This window comes from Chelonia mydas, chromosome 2 (genome assembly GCF_015237465.2).
Source record: "Chelonia mydas isolate rCheMyd1 chromosome 2, rCheMyd1.pri.v2, whole genome shotgun sequence".
Classification (NCBI taxonomy): domain Eukaryota; kingdom Metazoa; phylum Chordata; order Testudines; family Cheloniidae; genus Chelonia; species Chelonia mydas.
The window spans coordinates 84,187,404-84,209,342 of record NC_057850.1 but is presented as its reverse complement, the minus strand read 5'-3'; the positions used below and the strand labels follow the sequence as shown (position 1 = coordinate 84,209,342).

General features: G+C 39.2%; 1 protein-coding gene across 50 annotated transcripts in view; it reads left to right on the top strand.

Annotated features, from left to right (window-relative positions):
• Positions 1-21,939, top strand: part of EPB41L3 (erythrocyte membrane protein band 4.1 like 3) — a 198,643-nt gene that overhangs the window by 144,704 nt on the left and 32,000 nt on the right. For all 50 annotated transcript variants that reach the window (XM_043539799.1, XM_043539798.1, XM_043539824.1 and 47 more), the window contains 8 exons: positions 733-837; positions 3,207-3,249; positions 7,815-7,890; positions 9,010-9,228; positions 9,537-9,624; positions 13,059-13,211; positions 16,658-16,755; positions 19,793-19,968. In XM_043539799.1, the coding sequence (XP_043395734.1) occupies positions 733-837; positions 3,207-3,249; positions 7,815-7,890; positions 9,010-9,228; positions 9,537-9,624; positions 13,059-13,211; positions 16,658-16,755; positions 19,793-19,968 (958 nt within the window). The remainder of the gene's footprint in view (positions 1-732; positions 838-3,206; positions 3,250-7,814; positions 7,891-9,009; positions 9,229-9,536; positions 9,625-13,058; positions 13,212-16,657; positions 16,756-19,792; positions 19,969-21,939) is intronic.

Here is a 21,939-nt window from a genome sequence, read left to right as displayed (position 1 = left end):
CTTGGACTCAATCTACCGGTACTTTGTAAGGGGCATATGCTCATATAACAAAACCATCACCACAACTGGTACAATCTCAGCAGATAGCCGGGTCCTAAATGAGCATAAAAAACTAACTATCCTCTCATAGAGGAGGTCTGGGCTGAGAAATGTCAGTGGGATTCTGGAGAATCCTGCTCTTTCACTTTCTTAACCCAGTCCAGCTCCCAGTGATGGTAATGGGAGTTTTTCCATTGACTTTTGGGGGTGCAGGATCAGCCCCTTCCCCCCCATGTGTAAACATAAAAGAAGGACTTCATGGGGGGGAAGGGACTTCAATCCACACAAAGGCCTTTGCTCCATCATCCACAGGTTTCAAACCCACTTAGGTGCGTATTTGGGACCAATGTTTGTTACTACTGTTGCATATAGAGAAGGCTATAGTTCTACTGCAGTATAAGCTCAGAATATATTAAGTGCCAGTATTGGTGAGATAGAAGAAACCTTCTAAGCTACCCCTTGAATGTTACATCTATTGATTTATTTTTAACTCCACATTGAGACCTGAATTTTTGCAGGAGGCAGATTAGCCCAGTTCGGCAGATTTTGTACAGTTCCAAATCAATGGTTTTTGAAAGGTGTGTAGGTTAAGATAAATCAGTATTGGTTTCGTAACTTTATTATGCTCAAGAGGGTTTATTTAAATGTTGCTTTACCTTGAAATTTATGAAAGTGTTCTTTTGTTTTCCATAGAAACGTTCCAGAGGTCAAATATTGTTTGACAAAGTATGTGAACATCTGAATCTTTTGGAAAAAGACTACTTTGGGCTAACGTACAGAGACATGGAAAACCAAAAGGTAAAAAAGACACTTCAGTTAGGGTTTTCTTGATTTAAAAGGAAGTAGAAAGAAAATCAACAGTACTGGAATCTTGCTAACTGGCATTGATCTTGAGTTTGCATGGGATAAGAAATGCAGCCATCAGATTTTTTTTCCTGGTGATCAGTTACCTACAATCCAGAACTGATGTTTTAGTTTTTCCTCCCAAAGGATGCATCTTTATTTAATGTCATCTTATTAAATGCCATTTTAATTGTTTGTGCCTCCCAAGAACAGGAACAATATTCTCCTGTCTTCCTTCTACCTTGGTTATTTATGATGTAAGAGAAGTTAATCGTGTAGCTTTTCCCTTTCTAGTATGGTTTGTTCCAATACTGCCTTGAAAGTCAGATTTACATCCATAAATATATTTAACACTAAAAACGGTTTATTTAATGTTAAGGTTGTGACACAGACAGGCAGAAGTTGATTCACTATTGCTGCTAATTCCCTTTCAAGACTCACATTATCTTTACCTGAGCGTTATTGCACAATTAGTGCTGGGATACGATGATCTAAGATCCATACAACATGTACATTGTACACTCAGGCGCATCAGAGAACCCTCTAAATATTTCTTTAAAGTATTTTGTTAATTCCCTTTTGATATGTCTTGGTTAAAATGTATATTATAAAAGAGTCCCCTAACAGGTTTTCATATAAGTATGTGGTGGTTTTCTGTCTTAGTGAGAACCCTTGCTTTCTATATTTGTGAACTTTTTAAAATGAGGATTTTGGTACTGATGCAAAAAGCAATTAAGCAGGTGCTTGGTCCCATCTTGATTCAAGAAAGCACTTTAGTATGTACTTAACTTTAAGTTAAAGCTCAAGGTAAGCATGTGCTTAAGTACTTCCCTGAACAGTCATGCTTTCCTGAAGTGGGGCCAAAATAAGTGTGTATTTAGAGATCCTGTCAGATTATTAATAATAATGATGTTTAACATTTACAGATCTCAAGTTACTTTACAAAAGTGGCTAGAATAAGTCAATAATTAATTTTAAAAACATGTACATGATATTCTCAGAGCAATAGTTTATTTTTTATTTCTACATATATTTTTATATTTTACAATGTAAAAACAGCTTGTTCATCTCCCTTCCCCCGCACCCCACCCACACACAACACAGAAAAAACGTCTTCCAGGCTGAAGATCTTTATGATGTATAAGAATCCACATCACATTTTTCCATCTGAGTTACCTGAGTTACAAGTATGTGAAAACAGGGCTTTAAAAAGAAACCCTGAGGCAGTCTTAATTATAGTGGCATATTATACTCTTGTAGCCTCATACCTTGGAGTACTGACTAATTGATTCTGGGCCGCTGCCAGCTTATTAAGGGCTGGGGGGGAGGGGGTTAGGTGCAAGGGTTGTTCTGGGATTTGTTTGGTTTTGGGTTTTGCTATATTTGTTTATCTTTCCTTGGAGAAAGTGGAATTTTTCCTAGGGGATTAACAAACTGTTTTTGTTATGAACTATATGCATATTAAATATTAATTTGTGTTGGTTAAGACAATGCTGAAGGCCAGGGACATAACCTCCCAATATCTGAGAGAGAAAAACAGGTACAAAGCAGTCCAGACTGTGGATTTTAAACCATGCTGCCTGCTGAAATGGTTAGCGATACTATGCTGAAGTAAGATATGCCAAGCAGAATTGTGATGCAGCCATAATTCCTCCTTGACTGCCAGAGAGGATGCACTGCAGTGGCAGTTCCCCCATCCTTTCAACAGCTGTATTGTACAGTTCTCTCATACACCTCACAAGCTCTGCTGACGATGGCACTGCACAGGCCACCTCACCCTTTTGGGTAGCTAGCACTGGTAGAAATTCTAGCAAGAGACAGTATCTGCGCTCCTCAGTGGATTAGAGCCTGATTCCTCCACTGGGGCACAAATAGAGGAGAGGCTCATGTCCCCTTCCTCCTCTTTATGTACCTAAGCAGGGCCAGACTCTTCAGTCCCTCCAGCCTTTCAAGGTTTAAGCAAACAAGAGCCTCCTGGTGTGCTAATGAAAGGTCAGTGGACATGCTGTCACGGGATGCCTGTGTTCTAAGCTAATCTGCAGGTTCCTGTGATCTAAGAAGTTCTTACGACAACAACGAAACCCTCTAAGGAATCAAATAAATGTATTAACGTAAAATAATTGCTGTAGTGACAGTATTCCAAAGGAGAGAGATGGAGCAAGAAGTTAATTTAGCCAACAAACATGGCATCTGCTGCTGAGTTTTTAAAAGGCCACTGAACACATTTAACATTACTTTGTCTCATTTCAGTGCTATTAATATCAATGTTTAAAAATAATTTTCACTGTATTTTTAGTCAAATTAAAAAAAAAATGTCTTTTCAGAACTGGTTGGACCCTGCAAAGGAAATCAAAAAGCAGATCCGAAGTAAGTTGTAATTAATCATGTGTCTGTGTGAGGAGATCTAGGAAATGTTTTAATATGGAGAGCAGTGTTGATAATATGAAATACTTTTGAACAAAATTAAAACATTTATTGAAAAATAACTTTACACTGCTTTGTATACAATTGGAAATGCTGCGTTCCCTGGTATTCCACATTGTTTGCATGTAATAAATGGTGTGAGAAAAGTCTTACATACTCATACAAAGAATTTCACATTAACATACTTTCCCAATTTGAGAGAACATATTGCCAATGTAAGTGACTTTATATAAAGAAGCAGTAACAACTGAAAGATCACCATCCAGGTAGAATCCTACTAAGCACACTGACACAACATTTATGGTTTAAGGCCTCCAGATGCAACTTCATTTATGAACCAAGTTAACCTGGTACTTAACTATTAATTTGTTGCCCAACAAATAAATCCACCAAGCAAACTAATGGTTACCCAAAAAAGATTCTCACGCTCTCCATGGCCATCTCCTTCTGAGAGAAATTAGGGAAGTGCCCCACACCATATACCTGTTGTTATCTCATCCAGTGCTCTGGGGGCCTTTCGGACATTAAAAATAATATCCCCCTTAAAAGAGCCAAAAAACATCATAAATACCTCTCACCGTAACAGATTGCTACCCATCCACCTACATCATCTGCCTACACCAAAACACATGTTTATAATTATATCAGGACTCTGCTGGATCAAGCAGGGAAGTGGAGGACGACCTGACTCCAAATGTGACAATCTGTCTAACCTGCTGTAAGGCACAGAGACCCAAAAAGAGTGGAGGACAAGGACAATTGAACTCCACTAAACTGAGCTATAAATAACATATTGTCTCAGTGGGAGATTCCAGTCCAGGCAGGTATAGTGTGTAGGGGTGGATTACTGCAAGAGAAGCTCTCTGGCTGGCAGCCTGTGGAGCAGGAATGTTCCTTACCCAAGCATGTGGTTCTTTAAATGCCCTCACCCCTTGGGCCTGAGTTACCAGTTAGAATGACCAGGGGGGTGCAAACCTACCAATCATTTGCAGGCCTGAGCTCCAACCTCACTCTCCCTACCCTCAAGGACTGGTACTGTATGGGGAAGGCATGCGGGGAGCCACAGGTAGTTGGAGATGTCTCCATGAATACTGCACTCCCCCTTCAAGAGAAAACATCACTTTTATCATGAAGCCCCATCTCAAATGTTAAGTTTCATATTATTTATTCAGGTCTGTTTCTGAGTCTGTAGAAGAATTGTTGGACGTTTTTCTTCATCTTCTTTTTACCCTCTAACAAAATCAATCAGTTGGTCAGGATCATGAAATATAAATGTCTCATTGCTAAAAACAACTTGACATTTACAGAGAGGGAAAAGTCTAAACTGAGCATTAAGCAATATAATCTTTGGGGCCTGGGTCACAAGATATATATTGTTTTCTTTGAATTACTGTCATTTGGGTCATGTCTGGGAGCACTGCTGGTCTCACATACCAAAACACGTAACTCTGTTAGTACAGATATCCCTCTACCCAAAACATTTTTATCTCGTTCCTGCATTTCTCCAATAACATGAACTTTGTTCCTAAGAAGATTTACTGCTTCACAAGGAGAATCAATTTGCTGCTTCATGTGAATATTTTAAAAGGCTCAGTTGTTAAATTTAGCTGTATGCTGTGTTAGTAATCCAAAAATGTCTTGAAGGGACCCTGTGTCAAGGCTGCTAGGCTCAAAATGTGACCTGTCTTTCTTTTCCTCCAATAGCTCTTTGGAAACCTGATGTAATGTTTATAAATGTGATTTTTATTTTGGCAAGAAAACTTCACTATTCTCCTCCACACACCTTATAAATAATCACGTTCAGCACCCTAGCATTTACAAGCAATTACATCTGGTAGTTAGTGTTTCTAGGATCAGGCCCTAAAATAGTAGGTTGCGATTTCAAGATTCAAAGGTTTAATTTAAACTTTGTGTGGAAAATTTCCCTTAATCATTACGAAAAATACTTTAACTTCACCTTTTCCAAACTATCCTAGATGTTAATATATATTATCTAAAAACGATGTGTAATGAAAAATAATTAAAATCTGTGTTCCATTGTGTAATTTTTAATAGGATACTGAAAAGTTATCACAGGAAAAGAAAGTGCTGTAGACTTTGATAAGTTATGTAGATCGTTGATGCAATTAAAGCAGTCCAGCTACTTACAGTTGATGGCAATGTATTTAATGTGTGTCATATCTAAGAGCTAGATAATGAAAGATTGTGACAGCAAGAGACTAACCAGGGCAGGAAAGTCTAGTCCTACGGTTGACACTGGGAACAGTTAGAGTTGTCATAGATGACAGTGTTAATTTGCTTGGTTCGGATAATTCTGTTAAGAACTTTGGAATAATAAAACTATCTTACAAGTTATATATCTCATGAATGATTAAAACCATAATCGTATTGAATACTAATGAGAATATAGGACAAATTTCTGCTTTCAAGAGTGCTCAGTTCCACTGCAGGCAGGAGGAAATCCAAGCCAGTATTTGAGAAAAGAATTTGGCCAACACTGTTTACAGAGTTTCTGGGTCTCATTCTTCTCACACCAGTTTAAAAGCATTGACTTCAATAGAGTTATTCTTGATTGAAACCAGCATAAGCGGAGGAGAATCAGGCTGTTATACTTTTTCTTTCTTACAGAATCATACTCCCAAGGCACACAATACGGATTTAAATTTATTTCTTGTTTGTCAAAGGAATCTTCTCTCTCTCCTCTTTCTCAAAAGAGGGCGTGTATCCAAAAATTTCACAGAGGATTTGGGGCTATCTTCCTCAGTATTAAATTTCATCCTCTTTTAGCATATGCAATCTGTGCTCTCAAATAGATTCAATAAATTAAGGCCGCTGATCCTGCAATGAGATCTGTACGGCTAAAGATCTGAAGGCCCTGAAGTCAATGGGGCCTTCTGCATAAGGCAAGTAATGGATCACACAGATCTCATTGTAGGCCCTAAACAAACAGTCCCAAATACATGATCAAGAAAACTTATGGAATTTTAAGGCAATTTAAAAGTAGCATTTGCAATATAGTCAACATTAACACTTCCTCTCTTCTATCCAGCATAACATCCAGTAGTAGAAGTTGACACACCTTCAAAACATATGTTCATCACAATTTAGACAGTGCAAAATACCTATTAGTTGTGCTAGCATGAAAGAATACATTGTAGAGTTTCTAAAGAGGAGTCCTGTTTCACATAGTGGCCACAAAAAAATCTGTAACCATCATTATAGAATATCAGGGTTAAGGGACCTCAGGATGTCATCTAGTCCAACCCCCTGCTCAAAGCAGGACCAATCCCCAGTTTTTGCCCCAGATCGCTAAATAGCCCCCTCAAGGGTTGAACTCACAACCCTGGGTTTAGCAGGCCAATGCTCAAACCACTGAGCTATCCCTATACCAGTGTGTTGGGCATTTTTTTTAAAGTGTATTTTTCAGTTCAGTGCTGTATTTTAATAGGTTACCATATTTTAGAAAATAAAAGCATCTTGATGTCCATTTCTCAATTCCCGCAGTAATGTCACCTCACATATTGGTTGTGTGTAGGGGGGTGATCAACTAATACAGGGTCTCTGTAGGAGTAGTATAGGTGAAGAGCTATGTAATTAATGCAACAGAATCTTGGTTGCTGGTAGGCTGTACCAGAGGTGTGGGAGAAGGTTGGTTGTTTTGTTGTTTGTTGGTTTTGCTAGTTAGCCAAGCATTTGGCTTTTTTACCTGTGCCATTTATTAAACATGAGACATCTGTTTTATCTTCTAGGAATCCTTATCCCCTTAAATTTTCCCTACTTTTTTGGAATGTTCTTGGTATTTTTTTATCTATAGTACTGAAAAGTAAGGTCCTATTAAAAATGTCTTATAAGAGGTGTAAAGTTATTGCCTGTGACCTAAATTGGTGACTGACATGAGTTATCTAAAGTACTACAATTACTAATGTTTCCCTAGTGTTAAAAATTTGGGTCCATTTTTTTTCAGTAATGGCCTCTAAATTTGTCCTTGCAATTTTGTCTATATGATAATTTATGCCAGCTAAAGAGACAGAGTGTGTGCTAAGACAGCAGTCAGACACTGCTGAATGGGGGTTTATAGACAGATAGAATTATCTATTTTGCACATAATTGTGGTCACATATTTAAAGCTCATTTTCATTTTTAGCCTGTGGTGTTTCCAATGCTTATCTCCACGTTTTGTTTTCTTTTTATTTTATTTCTATAGGCTACTTTTTAATATATCTAATCTCAGTAAACAGACTCTTTTCTTGCTAAATTTTCAGAGCATTAGAAGTAAATGACGGTTCACTGTGCAAGAAAAGAACTGTAGGCCTAAAACTGTAACTGTGAAAAGCAGGAAGGTATCTTAAATATTGCATACAAGAAGAAGAATATAAATCCTGTCATTACTGAGTATTTGACTGGAATATTTCCTAATTTATCTTTTAGATTGCTAGTAACTTAACAGTGTGAACATCTTCATTTTTACTTGGGTAGGCAATTTCACTGAACTTGTGGGTTTTTTTCAGGTGGTGCTTGGCAGTTCTCCTTTAATGTGAAATTTTACCCTCCAGATCCTTCCCAGCTGTCTGAAGATATTACCAGGTATTTGAAACAATAAATACCTTTCCAAAAGTGCTTTTAAACATACAGGCAAAGGGTGGGAGAAAGGAAGACTTATGATCCCCCATTATTCAGATGTGGACTCAGATGCAGAGATTAAGCAATTTGCCCAAGGTCTTGCTGTAACTCTGTGGTACAGTCAGGATTTTCTCTCTCTCAGTTCTGTGCCTTAACCACTAAACCACCCTTCCTTTCTTGTTCCTCTGAAACTGTTTTCGGTTTCTTCCATCAGGCCCTCACATTGCATGATTAATGGAATCATTCTTAGCAGCATAGCTGCCTTTTTGGGAAGTAGTAATTTGTTGATTTTGCTTTTTAGCTAATCAATTAACTGTTATTTCTAAAGTGCTTATTACAGAAAATTATAAATCAAATAAGATGAATTGCTCAGGATATCTGCATGACAATAGATACCTTAGTATAGTTAATATCTAATGGGGAATTTTCTCTGTAACTTATACCAGTGGTTCTCAACCGGGGGTCCGGGACCCCTTTGGGACCATGAGCAGGTTTCAGGGAGTCCACCAAGTATGGCTCTCATTAGACTCTCTAGGGCCCAGGGCAGAAAGCCAAATTCCGCCACGTGGGACCGCAGCCTGGGGCCTCGAGCTCCACAACCCGGCGTTGAAGCCGAAGCCTGAGCAACTTAGCTTCATAATGCCTCCTGTGGTGTGGGGCCCCGGGGAATTGCCCTGCTTACTATCTCCTAACACTGACCCTGGCTTTTCTGTGCAGAAAACCAGTTGTTGCAGCACAGCTGAGCCGGGGAGTTTTTATAGCATGTTGGGGGGGCCTCAGAAAGAGAGAGGTTGAGAACCCCTGACTTATACTATACTTATAAAACACAGAGAGTGGCCTATTTCATCAATGGATCTCAAAGTGCTTTTCAAAGATTAGTTATTTAAGAGTTAGGACTCATTTGATACATAGGCAAACATTTATCCCAAGTTCCTCCACGTGTAAAATTGGGTGTTTTGCCCAGGGACTGTCAGTGGCAGAGTCAGGGAAAGAACCCAGAAATTCTTACTAATGATTGAACCACATCACTTCTCTAAAAGTGCTGGAAGAACTCCTATAAACTCTTGCTTTTATTTATTGTAGGTACTACCTCTGCTTGCAGCTAAGAGATGACATAGTGTCTGGACGGCTGCCTTGTTCTTTTGTTACTCTTGCTCTTTTGGGGTCCTATACTGTTCAGTCAGAACTTGGAGATTATGATCCTGATGAATATGGAAGTGATTATGTCAGTGAATTCCGGTTTGCACCAAATCATACTAAAGAGCTGGAAGACAAAGTAATCGAGCTGCACAAGAGCCACAGGTGAGCAGCGGACCTGAAAGTAAAATCCAGCTTCCACTCAACTTTGGAGCTTGAGCATCCTCCATGTGAAATATTAGAATCTGCTGGAAAGTGTTATTTTTAGGGAACTAACAGTTCTGTACAGGTCTTTTGAAGGAGTGAGACTGTTTTGCTAGCAAAAAAAAAAAGTTCTTTAGCATGGAAGATAATGATGTAAAGTGTGTAATGGCTTTTAGCTAAATTCTGACAGAATGTGTTTCCCATGTACTGAAGTTTATTCCATATTATGCTTGCTCAAAACTGACACTAATAATGAGTTTTTTCTTCAGGGGAATGACACCTGCAGACGCTGAGATGCATTTCTTGGAGAATGCCAAAAAACTGTCTATGTATGGAGTGGATCTACATCATGCCAAGGTCTGGACTACAATTTAAAACTATTTGTTTCATATTATGGGCCCATTTCTATACCCCTTCTCAGCTTGACTAGTACGCTATTTCACAAGGTCCTGTTGATTTCATTTTTCTTACTGATTTCAGTGGAAAAACTTGGAGATTAAGTAACTACTCAAGGAAAGTAAAGGTGGCAGAAATAGGCCCAAAGTGATTAGTGTGTCATGATGTAAACACAGCTACATTGTGTAGTTGTTGCAGAATTTAACTAATTGATTCCAGTTCCATCAATTGTTGATACACGTTTCAAAAAGTCTGTCAAGCTGATTAAACAAATCTTTTTTGAAAGCCGTGATCTAAGAAACAGTTAATGTAATGAGCCTCAAAGCTATTGACTGGATTGGTTTGAAAAATATGCATGAATTTGTATGAGAAGACATCCAGACAATGATCAATTGTCATTTCATTCAGGTGAATTTTCCAATTTAATAAAGTCAATTATGGTGTTATAGCTAGACAAACGGACCACTTCTAACACTACAAAAGTACTTTGAAGCACTTTGTTTACCAATCTGATTAAGTTCCAATATGGTTGTGGTAAAGGGACTGACGGTTAGCTCTCATTGAAAGAAGTGTATTTGTTTCAGTTAGCCCAATGATTAGGAACTCTTGGAATCAATCTCCCATGATGAAACTGTCTCTAAAATCATCAGCTAGCTTAGGTACATTCACAGATCAAGAGGTACTCACTAAGTGTGGTTGATGAGAGATCTCCAGTCATTTTGTAGTCTTGTGGGAGGGTTATTTTTTAATTTTTCTGTTTCACTATTCAGAAAAAGATTAATAGATTCCAGCAACTGTAGAGTGAAGTCAGTAAATGTCCTTGGCAAATTGATGCTGGATGAAAGAGCCAGAGCTTTGGAAGAGCATCACATTTTTGGTGAAGGGTCAAATTTACTGTAGAGCCATTTTCATTCTGCATCAGATCCTTTCAACAGTTGAGATAAATGTGTTGCTTGGATCTTGAAAGGGCCTTCATCCATGTGCATGAGGCATTTCGTAGGAACTGTATATGTGTATTACAGAATTCAAGGTAATCCTTTGTAGTCTATTAATTGCCTACACTGAAAACAAAAATGCTGACTATGGCTCAGTGGACAGCATTCTCCCAATAGGCATGCTGTTGCTTTTCTTGTCTTTTGCATGTATGCACAAGATCTTGAGGCACATTTGCAGCAAAGCTAGAACTGGAATAGGAAATTTCACTCCTTTCTTTGTAGCATTTTATCATCCTCCATCCCTCAGAGGGAGATCAACAAAGAACATTTGTGAGTTTTTGTGCAAAATATGTTTTGGTCTTTGATACCAAAAGTTAGTTACTTTGCAATAGGGCCTAGTTATTCTATCAAAAAAATCATGCAATGCTGGAGAAATGCTGGTAACTAGAAGAGTACAACTATTGGAGTAACCTATTCGTGCAACAAAGACCTTGTTACCCAGTTTTATCTGACAGAGTATGAAAAACAAAAGGGATCACGGCAAAACTTTCAGTAAAATTGATGTGTATTTGTATCAAAGCTGCTTACTATCTAGGAACTAGGGGTGCTTACTAGAAAAGATATCATAATAAAAGATGCATCAATGAGCTGAAGGCTGCAAACAATCACTAAGTTAATTATTCTGTTCCTTGATTAAGTGCTCTCCTTGAAAACTGGACTGACAGTTGTGTTTATAAATAGGAATTAATATTTTGATGTTAATTATGTAAGTCGCCTACATATGCAAAACTGTACAAGTATTTGTAATGTATTCTCCAATGTGGCTATGACCTTGCTGCTCGTTAGAGCTGCCTTGAATAGTCTCTTCACCCATATACTAAGAGCCAGAGTCTGCCACTCACATTGAGTAATACCTTCTTCCTCAAGTACACCCATTTAAATCAGCAGGGCTGTTTGGGGAATAGAGGTGGCAGGATCTGGGCCTGAATGCAGTTATAACTGGTACAAAAGTTAAAGTTCAGGAAAGAAATCTTTTCTTAAACAGGAAATGTGAAATAGTCCCTTGCATCTGGGACATTGTGTGTGCATTTTGCATATGGACCTCAAGCCTTTTTTATTTATTTATTTAAATCTGTCTCAGTATGTTTAAACATTTCTTTGTTCTTAGAAAAATGAAAAATTGAAATACACTGCAGACACTAAATTTTATTTTTGGATAGTACATCCCAACACTGAAATCTAGTTTTATTTAGGTGTCATTCCCCTTTGAGGGCCCCGCGCACATTATTGTTGTATCTCTTATTGATCTCTTTCATGGTGCAATACGTGTTATACACTGTCTAGTTCTTTGCTGTATATCTCACCTTAAGAAAGTTCCGCATAAGCAATTTTTGAATTGCAGTAGAATTTTCAGATTGTGCATGTCCTTTACATGTCCTAAATTAACTATGCCTCTGGTCTTTTGGTTCACCTTAAAATGAGCCAGATTTTCAGTGTATCTTTAAAAGATGATTTGCTAGAGGACTAAAGGAAACCAATTCGCTCATTTTATGACTGTCATAGTATGAACGTTTTGTAAGTTCTGTTGTCAGATTGCTGTTAACTTAAAATAGTTTTTAAAAAAGCCTCCGAGCTTAAAGTGATAACCTTGTTTCCGATGGCAGTTAATAAGCTAGATGACACAAATATAATGAGAAATGAATCCTTGACAAATCTCCAGCTGCATGCATCTGTAATAGTAAATGGCAAAGATAGTTTTTTAGACTATTTTGTAAGATTTCTAAAGGGGTGCTTTTGACACCGCCTTAAAATCCTGAGAAATGTGAACTGCAGCCTGGTTTCTCAGGCAAAATGAGTGAGAGCACAAGCTCTATAAGCTTTAAGGATCCATTCCATTCTAAATGCTTCCTTCTTTTTCTTTTCTTTTTTTTTTTTTTCTATTTATTAATTCATTTACACTGGCAGAGAAATGAGGAAGGAAGAGTATTGGGCATAGGTGCAACTACATAAATAAGTAACCTTGGGAAGAACTAGATGTGAAACTGCACAAGACCAACAATCTTGATGATGAGGGCTATAGTAAACAGGATAGTAAAGAAATGCCCCTCGTCACTCCAGGTCTCATGGTTGTGCTTATGGCATTAGGGAGGTAATACTGTTTAATAAAGCAATTATCAATATAGTTAAACCTCTTATGCTATCTTTTTTTCCTTTTTGGAGTCTTTCAGATAAGTTTTTATCATTCAGTGAAATCATTTTCTTTGTATATGATGTCGTTAAATATGGCACCTTACAGCTGTTTGTATAGATATGAATAGTAAGTAAATAAGGTTACCTGGTGAGTCACCACAGCAAACACAGTTTAAATATGTAGCTCAAATAGGAACATGACATATAAAAACTATGGAACTTTGGAAAAGGAGAGAAGAAATCAACAAACTATGTTGCTTACTTTTTCAGGATTCTGAAGGAGTTGAAATCATGTTAGGGGTTTGTGCCAGTGGTCTTTTAATATATCGAGACAGACTCAGGATAAATAGATTTGCTTGGCCAAAGGTTCTGAAAATTTCGTACAAGAGGAACAACTTCTACATTAAAATCCGACCAGGAGAGGTAAGCAGATCCTGACACATATACTAGAAACTTATTCAGAATACCTTGTGACATCGTGGACTGGTTTGTTTGCCATTGTTCACAAGTTTGTAGCAATACTCTTCATCTAAATTAAGATGTATTGAATTTTTTCCCCTTTCTTAGGAAAGATTAGGCAAACCCCTTATTTAAAATATGTCTAAAATACATTCTGGGTCATGAAATTACACGAAGGATGAATTTGTCCTGTTGCATTTAAAGATAACACTCTCATATACCTCGTAATAAATATTTTGTGAATATGAAAAATATGTTGATAAAATATTAGTAAATACACTTATTTATTTGGTGCTTATCACTGTAGCTGGTCAGAGATTATACATGGTTTAAGCTGGGCTCTGTTTGCCCTTCCCAATCAGAGGAGCACATAGGCCACACATTCAGAGCTTTACAGATATCCTGGAATACTAAATCAATGAAATCAAATATCTATCCATCAGTAATATTGGTACATAAGAATGTTAGTCGTTTCAGATCTACAGCACTTCATCTTCTGAAGGGCTTGAAGATGTTATGAACTATTGTACGAAGAGTGCCCTCTGGTGGTTTGACTGGATGCATAGCATCCACCACAAACCCTTTCAGTGACCTGCCCTTCTCATTTGCTTCTGAAGGTATTCATATTCATAGAAGGTATTCATAGAGATAGATTAGCCAAACGCTTCCCACTCTCATTTACTAACTCTAGTTCCTTTCCTATATACCTCCTTAATCCTAGTGGTCTCTGAAACCCAAGTCAGTCTCAGGGGACTCTCTCACCTCAGGCTACTGTCAGAAAATCCAAATGTTTTCTCATTGCGGTTAAGTTGTTAAAACATTAGAGCAACAAATAGTTGAGGAGCACTAACCACATAAATCTTTCTCCTAAATCTCCCAAGTCCTTTCTTAAAAAGTCTGTTCTGTGCTACAATGCATAGAGCAGCCATCTTAATCAATAAACTCTCACTCCTCATTCGGAGTCCTAACAAACTATTCCATCACCACCCAAGCCGGGATTTCAAGACAGGAATCAGGAGAATGTATGTGTATATATTTGTAGAAATGTGCAGGTATGTACATACGGGTAATGAAGCTATATAGGTAGAGAAAATGAATATGAAACTGTATCTAGACAAACTGGAGAAATGGTCTGAAGTAAATAGGGTGAAATTCAATAAGGACAAATGCAAAGTGCCTCACTTACGAAGGAACAATCAGCTGCACATGTACAAAATGGGAAATGACTGACTATGAAGGAGTACTGCGGAAAAGGATCAGGGGGTCATAGTGGATCACAAGCTAAATGTGAGTCAACAGTGTAACACTGTTGCAAAAAAAGCAAACATAATTTTGGGATGTTTTGATGGGGTCAACTAGGCCTTGAGGCCTGCTGCTGGAGGCTTTGTGGCCCTGCCACGCTCCACCCCAGAAAAGGACAATAGAGAGGTCCTCCAGACTGCCTAGAGCGGCTGTGTGGGAAGCAGCCAATCAGGGCCCAGTGGGTCAGTATAAGAAGAGCTGCAGGGCAAGAGTGAGGTTCAGTTCCTTGCTAGAATTGGAGGAGTGTACATGGTGTGTGCTGGCTGAGGGAGCTGCAGGATCTTGGATGAGGTAGTGCTGCCAGAAGCCAGCGAGGGTGAGAAGGAGCCCTGAGCTGGTTGCGGGGACTCCATCAGGACAAGGCCCTGAGGTAAGGGTGAAGATGGCATGGGGCCACAAGAAAGGCCCAGTGAATTAGAGCAGTAGCACAACTTAGGCTATGTCTACACTACCACGGTAAGTCGACCTACACTACGCAACTCCAGCTACGTTAACTCTCCTATTGGCTTACCTTACTCTTTTTGTCAGGGGCAGAATACAGGGGTCGACTGTAGAGCTATCTGCTGTCGATTTGGCGGGTCTTCACTAGACCTGCTAAATCGACCGCCGGTGGATCGATCTCAGAGGGTAGATCCTGGCTGTAGTGTAGATGAAGCCTGAGATAAAGGGACAGTGACAGCTGCTATCTACAGGGTCCCTGGGCTGTGACCTGGAGTAGTCGGTAGTCCCCAGTTCCCCCCAACCTCCCCATTAGTCATTGGGGGAAGTGGCTAAACACTGAGTTACCACAGAGTGGGAGCTGAACTGTAGTAGCCCAGCTGAAAAGCTGGGGCCACAAGGGCCCTGAGAGGGCAAAGACATTGCTTCCAGGGAAGGAGCCCTGGGGCACCACTCTATTCCGGAGCAGGGTCAAACTGAGGCATTACTAGGACTTGTACCCCAAAAGGGATTTGCTTTGCTTTTAACACACAGACTGTGTGTGACTTGGCTGGATGGCTGAGTCATCAAAGACACACCACAGAGTGCAGGCGCACACACGCTTGGCCGGGGCGGGGGGGGGGCACGTGGACTCGTGAGAGGTGTGTGTGCCCTGTTATAGATGTATTAGCAGGAATGTTGTAAGCAAGACATAAGAAGTAATTCTTCTCTGCGCTGATTAGGCCTCAGTTGGAGTATTGCGTCCTATTCTGGGTACCACATTTCGGAAAAGATGTGGACAAATTAGAGAAAGTCCAGAGAAGAGCAACAAAAATTATTAAGGGTCTAGGAAACATGACCTAAGAGCGAAGATTGGAAAAAAATAGGTTTGTTTAGTCTGGAGAAGAGGAGACTGAGGGGGGACATGATAACATTTTCATGTACATAAAAGATTGTTGCAAGGAAGAGGAGGTAAATTGTTCTAGTTAACCTCTGAGGATAGGACAAGAAGTAATGGGCTTAAATTGCAGCAAGGGAGGTTTAGGTTGGACTTTAGGAAAAACTTCCTAACTGTCAGAGTAGTTAAGCACTAGAATAAATTGCCTAGGGAGGCTGTGGAATCTCTGTCACTGGAGATTTTAGGAGCAGGTTAGAAAAATACCTGTCAGGGATTGTCTATATAATACTTAGACCTGCCTTGAGTGCAGGGGACTGGACTAGATGACCCCTCAAGGTCCCTTCCAGTTCTGATTCTATGATTAGAAAACATGCTTTATAGCGATAGACTCAAGTAGCTCAATCTTTTTAGCTTAACAAAGAGAAGCTTAAGGGGTGGTTTGATTACAGTCTATAAATACTCACACAGGGAACAAATATTTGATAATGAGCTCTTCAAAAAATTAGCAGAGAAAGGAATGGCTGGAAGTGAAGCTAGACAAATTCAAATTTGGAAATAAGGTGAAAAATTTTAACAATGAGGGTAATTAACCAGTGGAACAAGTTACCAGGGGTTGTGGTGGCAATTTTTTTAATCAAGGTTGGATGTTTTTGTAAAAGAGCCATACTATTTCCAAAAGGAATTAATTTAGGGAAGTGCTATGGCCTGTGTTATGTAGGAGGTCAGGCTAGATGATGACAGTGGTCGCTTCTGGCAATCTATAACTACTCAGTTTTTCTTTCTTTTTACCTAGTTTGAACAGTTTGAAAGCACTATTGGGTTTAAGTTGCCAAATCATCGTGCTGCGAAGCGTTTATGGAAAGTATGTGTTGAACACCATACATTTTTCAGGTATGTGGGGTTTCCTTCCTAAAGGTTTAGAATAAAGCCTGACCAAAAAAAAAAAAAGAACAATTGTGCTAATACGGCCAAATGACTTGGGATCAAATTATTACCTTTCTGATTGCTGATCTGGAACCATATTTGGAAAGATTACTATTCCCAAAGTATTTGTAATGCTTCACCAAAATTATTCCAACTGTGGCAGGTCCTTAATTGGACCTTAAAATATCACATGATTTTGATTGCCAACTTGACATTTTTCATTTCATGTGCACAATGATGTTATCAGCTAACGGAGGGGTGGCCAACCTGAGCCTGAGAAGGAACCAGAATTTACCAATATACATTGCCAAAGAGCCACAGTAACATATCAGCAGCCCCCACATCAGCTCCACCCCTTCATCCCTCCCTCCCAGCGCCTCCCACCCACTGACAACCCCACTGATCAGCGCCGCCTCCTCCCTCCCCACACCTGCCAATCAGCTGTTTTGTGGCGTGCAGGAGGCTCTGGGGGGAAGGGTGAAGAAGCGAGGGCACGGCAGGGGAGGGGGCGGGAAGGGGTGGGGTGGGGCCGGGGCCTGTGGCAGAGCCAGGGGTTGAGCAGTGAGCACCCCCCGGCACATTGGAAAGTTGGCGCCTGTAGCTCCAGCCCCGGAGTCGGTGTCTATACAAGGAGCCGCAGGTTGGCCACCCCTGAGCTAACATTTGTCTGACACCTACAGTTAATGGGCTGATTGGAAATTTGGCCCATAATTTCTGTACCCGTTCTCTTTCATACACACACAACTTGTGTGGCAACTGGAAAAATTTTGGCAGACTTGAGTAAAAGTAAAAAAAAAAAAAAAAAAAAAATGAGATTTTTGGTTGAATTAAATATGAAACTGCGGAATTCAATCGTGATTCTTGGGATACATGTGTAAATGTTTTAATCAACTTATTTTATCCATCCCATAATTTTAATCATTTAATGTGCCTTGGGCACCTGAGGGATTTAACAGCTGTGAAGATACAACCAGGCTTTTGTCACCCGAAAATGCCTGAGAGACAGGTTGGGAATGTGGGAGAAACACACTAGCTGGATGTTTTTACTAAGATAATAAGCAATGGGATATTTAGTAATGTTTACCTATGAGAGTGGGATTTTCAAAGGCACCAAATGCATCCAGTTCCCATTGAAAATCATCTAATTCTGTTGGGTGCTCTTGAAAAATCCCACCCTAAATTAACACCTTTACATTTTAAGGTAACACACCATTGAAATGAATGGGGGATTTCACACCTTTCTGAGAGCTGTTGTTTCAGGCTGTCTGTAGACTCAGGCAGATATCGCTGCATTGGTTAGCAGGGTAGATTGATTTAAATCACTTCAATTTAAATCAACAGGCAGGAAACCTTGACTTAAATTATTGATTTTAATTGTCCTTTGCATTTGTACTTTTTAGTTATTTTCCTAAAGAAAGGCTGATTCTTAGTGGTTGGTAAACATTAAAATAAGATGAATTGAAACTAAAGATATATAGCCTTTATACTAAATTTGGTACTTCTTTTTTCTCACCAGGAGGGTATGCTATATCTATATAGATTTATTTAAGCAACTATATAACTTAACTTACATTCATCCAGCTTGTTAATTTTCTACATTTTTGTTATGTTAGAAATGGTGAATGAAGCATTTATTTACTAGACGATTAATTTTTTACTTGTGATTTGTGTCACATTCTGAATGGAAATTCAAATGCAAATAAAAATGCACAAAAACGGCATTTTGATTTTTTTTAATTACCTTAAATGTTCTGGATACATAAGAAAAAAAATTTATTAAAACTTGTTTTGTGTTTAAAATTAAGAAAATATTCTCTATAATTAGTGAATTGAACTGATTGTTTCTGATCATCGTCCTTCTAGATTTTAGAACTAGTAGATCTTATCCTTTCACACCTAGTTTTTTATTCATAGATTGGAAGAGGAAAACTAACCTTCCTGCTTTGTCAACTCCCAGTTGGTTTCTTAGCTTTGAGTGAACTAGTAGTTGAACTGAACTAGTGGAATAAACTGAAAGAATATATTCTCTCTGCACCTGCAGAAGTGACTATTGCTGTCGCAAGCTGGTTTAGCCCTTCAAGGAACGCTGGTACTTGTTGCCTAGCAGTGGTTTCCACCAATTCAGTGGATTGATTTTCTTCATGACTTGGCAGCAAACATGTACTGCTTAATATTATTTTTTGTATTTAATGTAAATGATTTTAATATAATACAGTAAATTTGGGCTTTAACATAGGTTTTGAATTTCTAATTTCATTTTAAACTGGTTTATTGTTTAAAAATAAACCCGTATTTAATTTAAATTTAAAAATTCCAATTTAAATTAAAAAATCTGATTATTTTATTTTTTAAGTCATCAGTTTTTATCCATCCTGTTGATTACATTCGGAAAGTTTCTTTGCAATCACACGGGGAAAAAATGCGTTACTCCCCCTCCCCCACCCCCAAAGGAAAGATTAGTTTTCGCAGTATGACTCCATGGTAAGAAGGGGATTCCACTAGCCATGTAATTGTAGAGTACAGGGGGCCCCAACACCTGTATGCATGTAGGGCCTTGTGTACATTGGGAATCTGGCCTGACTGCAGGGATCGATGGCTAGTCTCCAGTGTAGCTGTATCAACAAAAACCTAAAATGTACACAAGGGCCTTATCCTGTTTTCAAGCAGCATAACTGACAGTCCCCAAGAACATGAAATTTTTGTTTCTCTTTTTGATGATTATAAAAAAACAGTGCTGATGTGTATCTCTTTATTTTAATAAAAAAAGAGATTCATTCATTAGATAACCTGATTTCCCCTATAAAGACTTTGTGAAAAATTCAGCCTTTCTGTATATCATGACAAAATTACTTAGCCAATGTTGAGGGCATGCTCTGTGTTTCCCTTTACAGAGAGGTTTACAGAACAAAGATAAAGATACACAACATTTTATGCTTTTTTTTTTAATCCATAAAATAAATTCTTTGTGTTTGGAATGATATTTTTACTGTTCTGTGTGTATTAGGCTGTTGTTACCAGAGGCACCGCCAAAGAAATTCCTTACACTGGGTTCCAAATTCCGCTACAGTGGAAGAACACAAGCCCAAACCAGACGAGCCAGTGCACTAATAGACCGTCCTGCACCTTACTTTGAGCGTTCTTCCAGCAAACGTTATACTATGTCTCGCAGCTTAGATGGGGGTAAGATGCTCTTAATTGTCTTCCTCGGAGTTTTGTCACAAGTTATAATGGTAAAGGACAGTGCTAGAGAATAGCTATAAACCTCTTGTGATCTCATATCCCTTCAGCTTCTGCTGAATGAGACTTGTAAGTATATTCACCATGATTCTTTATTGTAAGTAGATAGCCTTTAAATAAACATTGGCCCTTCTCCTGCTTTTAGTAACTTTGCACAGTCTGTAGCATAAGACTTATGTGGCAAGAGAACCAAACATTTTTCTGTATTATTGTTCATCTAGGTGGATTTTAAAATGTTTTGATTCTGGACAGATGTTACGTGATGCTAAATAGTCACACCACTGAGCACCTTTCTCCAGTTAAACAAGCAGGGTGCGATTTTCAAAGGCTCCTAAGTCACTTAGGCACCTAAGTCACCAAGATTTTCAAAGGCCCCTAAGTCACCAAGTCCCACTGACTTTCAAAAGAAGCTGTTCTCCTCTGTCACTCTGGGCCTTTGAATGTACCATGTGCAGTCAGTTATACGTAGTCATGTCTGGATTAGGAAGTTAATGAGCTAGTTATTGTCTTGAACTAAAGGGCTGGCCAGCTCCCCCTTGCTTGCAAGTGCACGGGCTGTATCCTGGAACCAATGCCCATCTGTTGGCTACTGGTGTATAAGGAGCACAAAGTATGTTGGGACAAGACATAGAAATAGCACCCTGGTGACTTCTGCTCTATGCTGCTCATTTTAGTTACAGTAGAACCTCAGAGTTACAAACACCTCGGGAATTGAGGCTGTTTGTAACTCTAAAATGTTCATAACTCTGAACAAAACGTTATGGTTGTTCTTTCAAACGTTTACAACTGAATATTGACTTAATACAGCCTTAAAACTTCACTATGCAGAAGAAAAATGCTTCTTTCCTTCTTTTTTTTTAATAGTTTACATTTAACACAGTACTATACTGTATTTGCTTTTTCCCCCCGTCTCTGCTGCTGCCTGATTGTGTACTTCCGGTTCCAAATGAGGTGTGTGGTTGACTGGTCAGTATGTAACTCTGGTGTTCGTAACTCCGAAGTTCTACTGTATGAAGAATCTCAGCAGGCATTCCTGGCAGCAACCTGCGTAGGCCAACTCCCCCCTCGACGCCTCCTGGCTCTCAGCTACAAAGATGTTTCTTACCATTCACCTTGCTATCCAGACAGGGTGAGGCAGAGGCCCAGTTCCCATGTGCTTCCTATGGTGTACCTGATCTCCACGGGAGAGCAAGAATCCCTTACACTGATAGCTCCCTTTCCAGGCCTCAGGAGGAAAAGAGATGATCTTGAGGGAGAGCAAAGATTCCCTTTGCTCCATCAGCTTTTTAATCCAGCCAGAGAAGGAGAACAACAAATTTCCTAGCCTCTGAAGATTGTGAAAGGCACCCAGCCTAGTATGCCCCTTCCTTTCAAGATACGTTGCAGATGCAGTAGCCAGAAAAAGGGATGAGTGAGTGCCTAGAGGAGTGGGTGAAGTTAAGCTGGGTGTGAGGAATAGCGAGCGAGAGATTTGAGTCCGCGTGCAGAGGTGGACCGTGAGAAGGAGAGGTTAAAGCTGGGGTAAATACATAATTTAAAAAATAGTGAACAGAAATATGTGAAGTTGAATGGAAAACAGTTACAATAAAATACAACTGTTGTCAGATTTTACATAGATAAAAACTCTTGCTGTCTTTCCCATCTTGGAATGTTACTAGTCCATTCCTGCCAGTGATGACTTTTTTATCCTGGACTCATAAAGACTCTTCTGAAGAACACTTCACAGAGTATGGGACGCACTAAACCGCATGTACAATAGTTTAAAAAAATTGTTTGGAGGTTATATCCCTGGAAACATCTTTCCTGGGCTGCATTCCTCAGCCCCATCACTGCAAAGTACTTTTGTATTTTGGGGGCTGTTCAAAAGTGTTTGCACAGGCTGCTAGCATCTGCCCATCTGTGTGTAGCAAACCA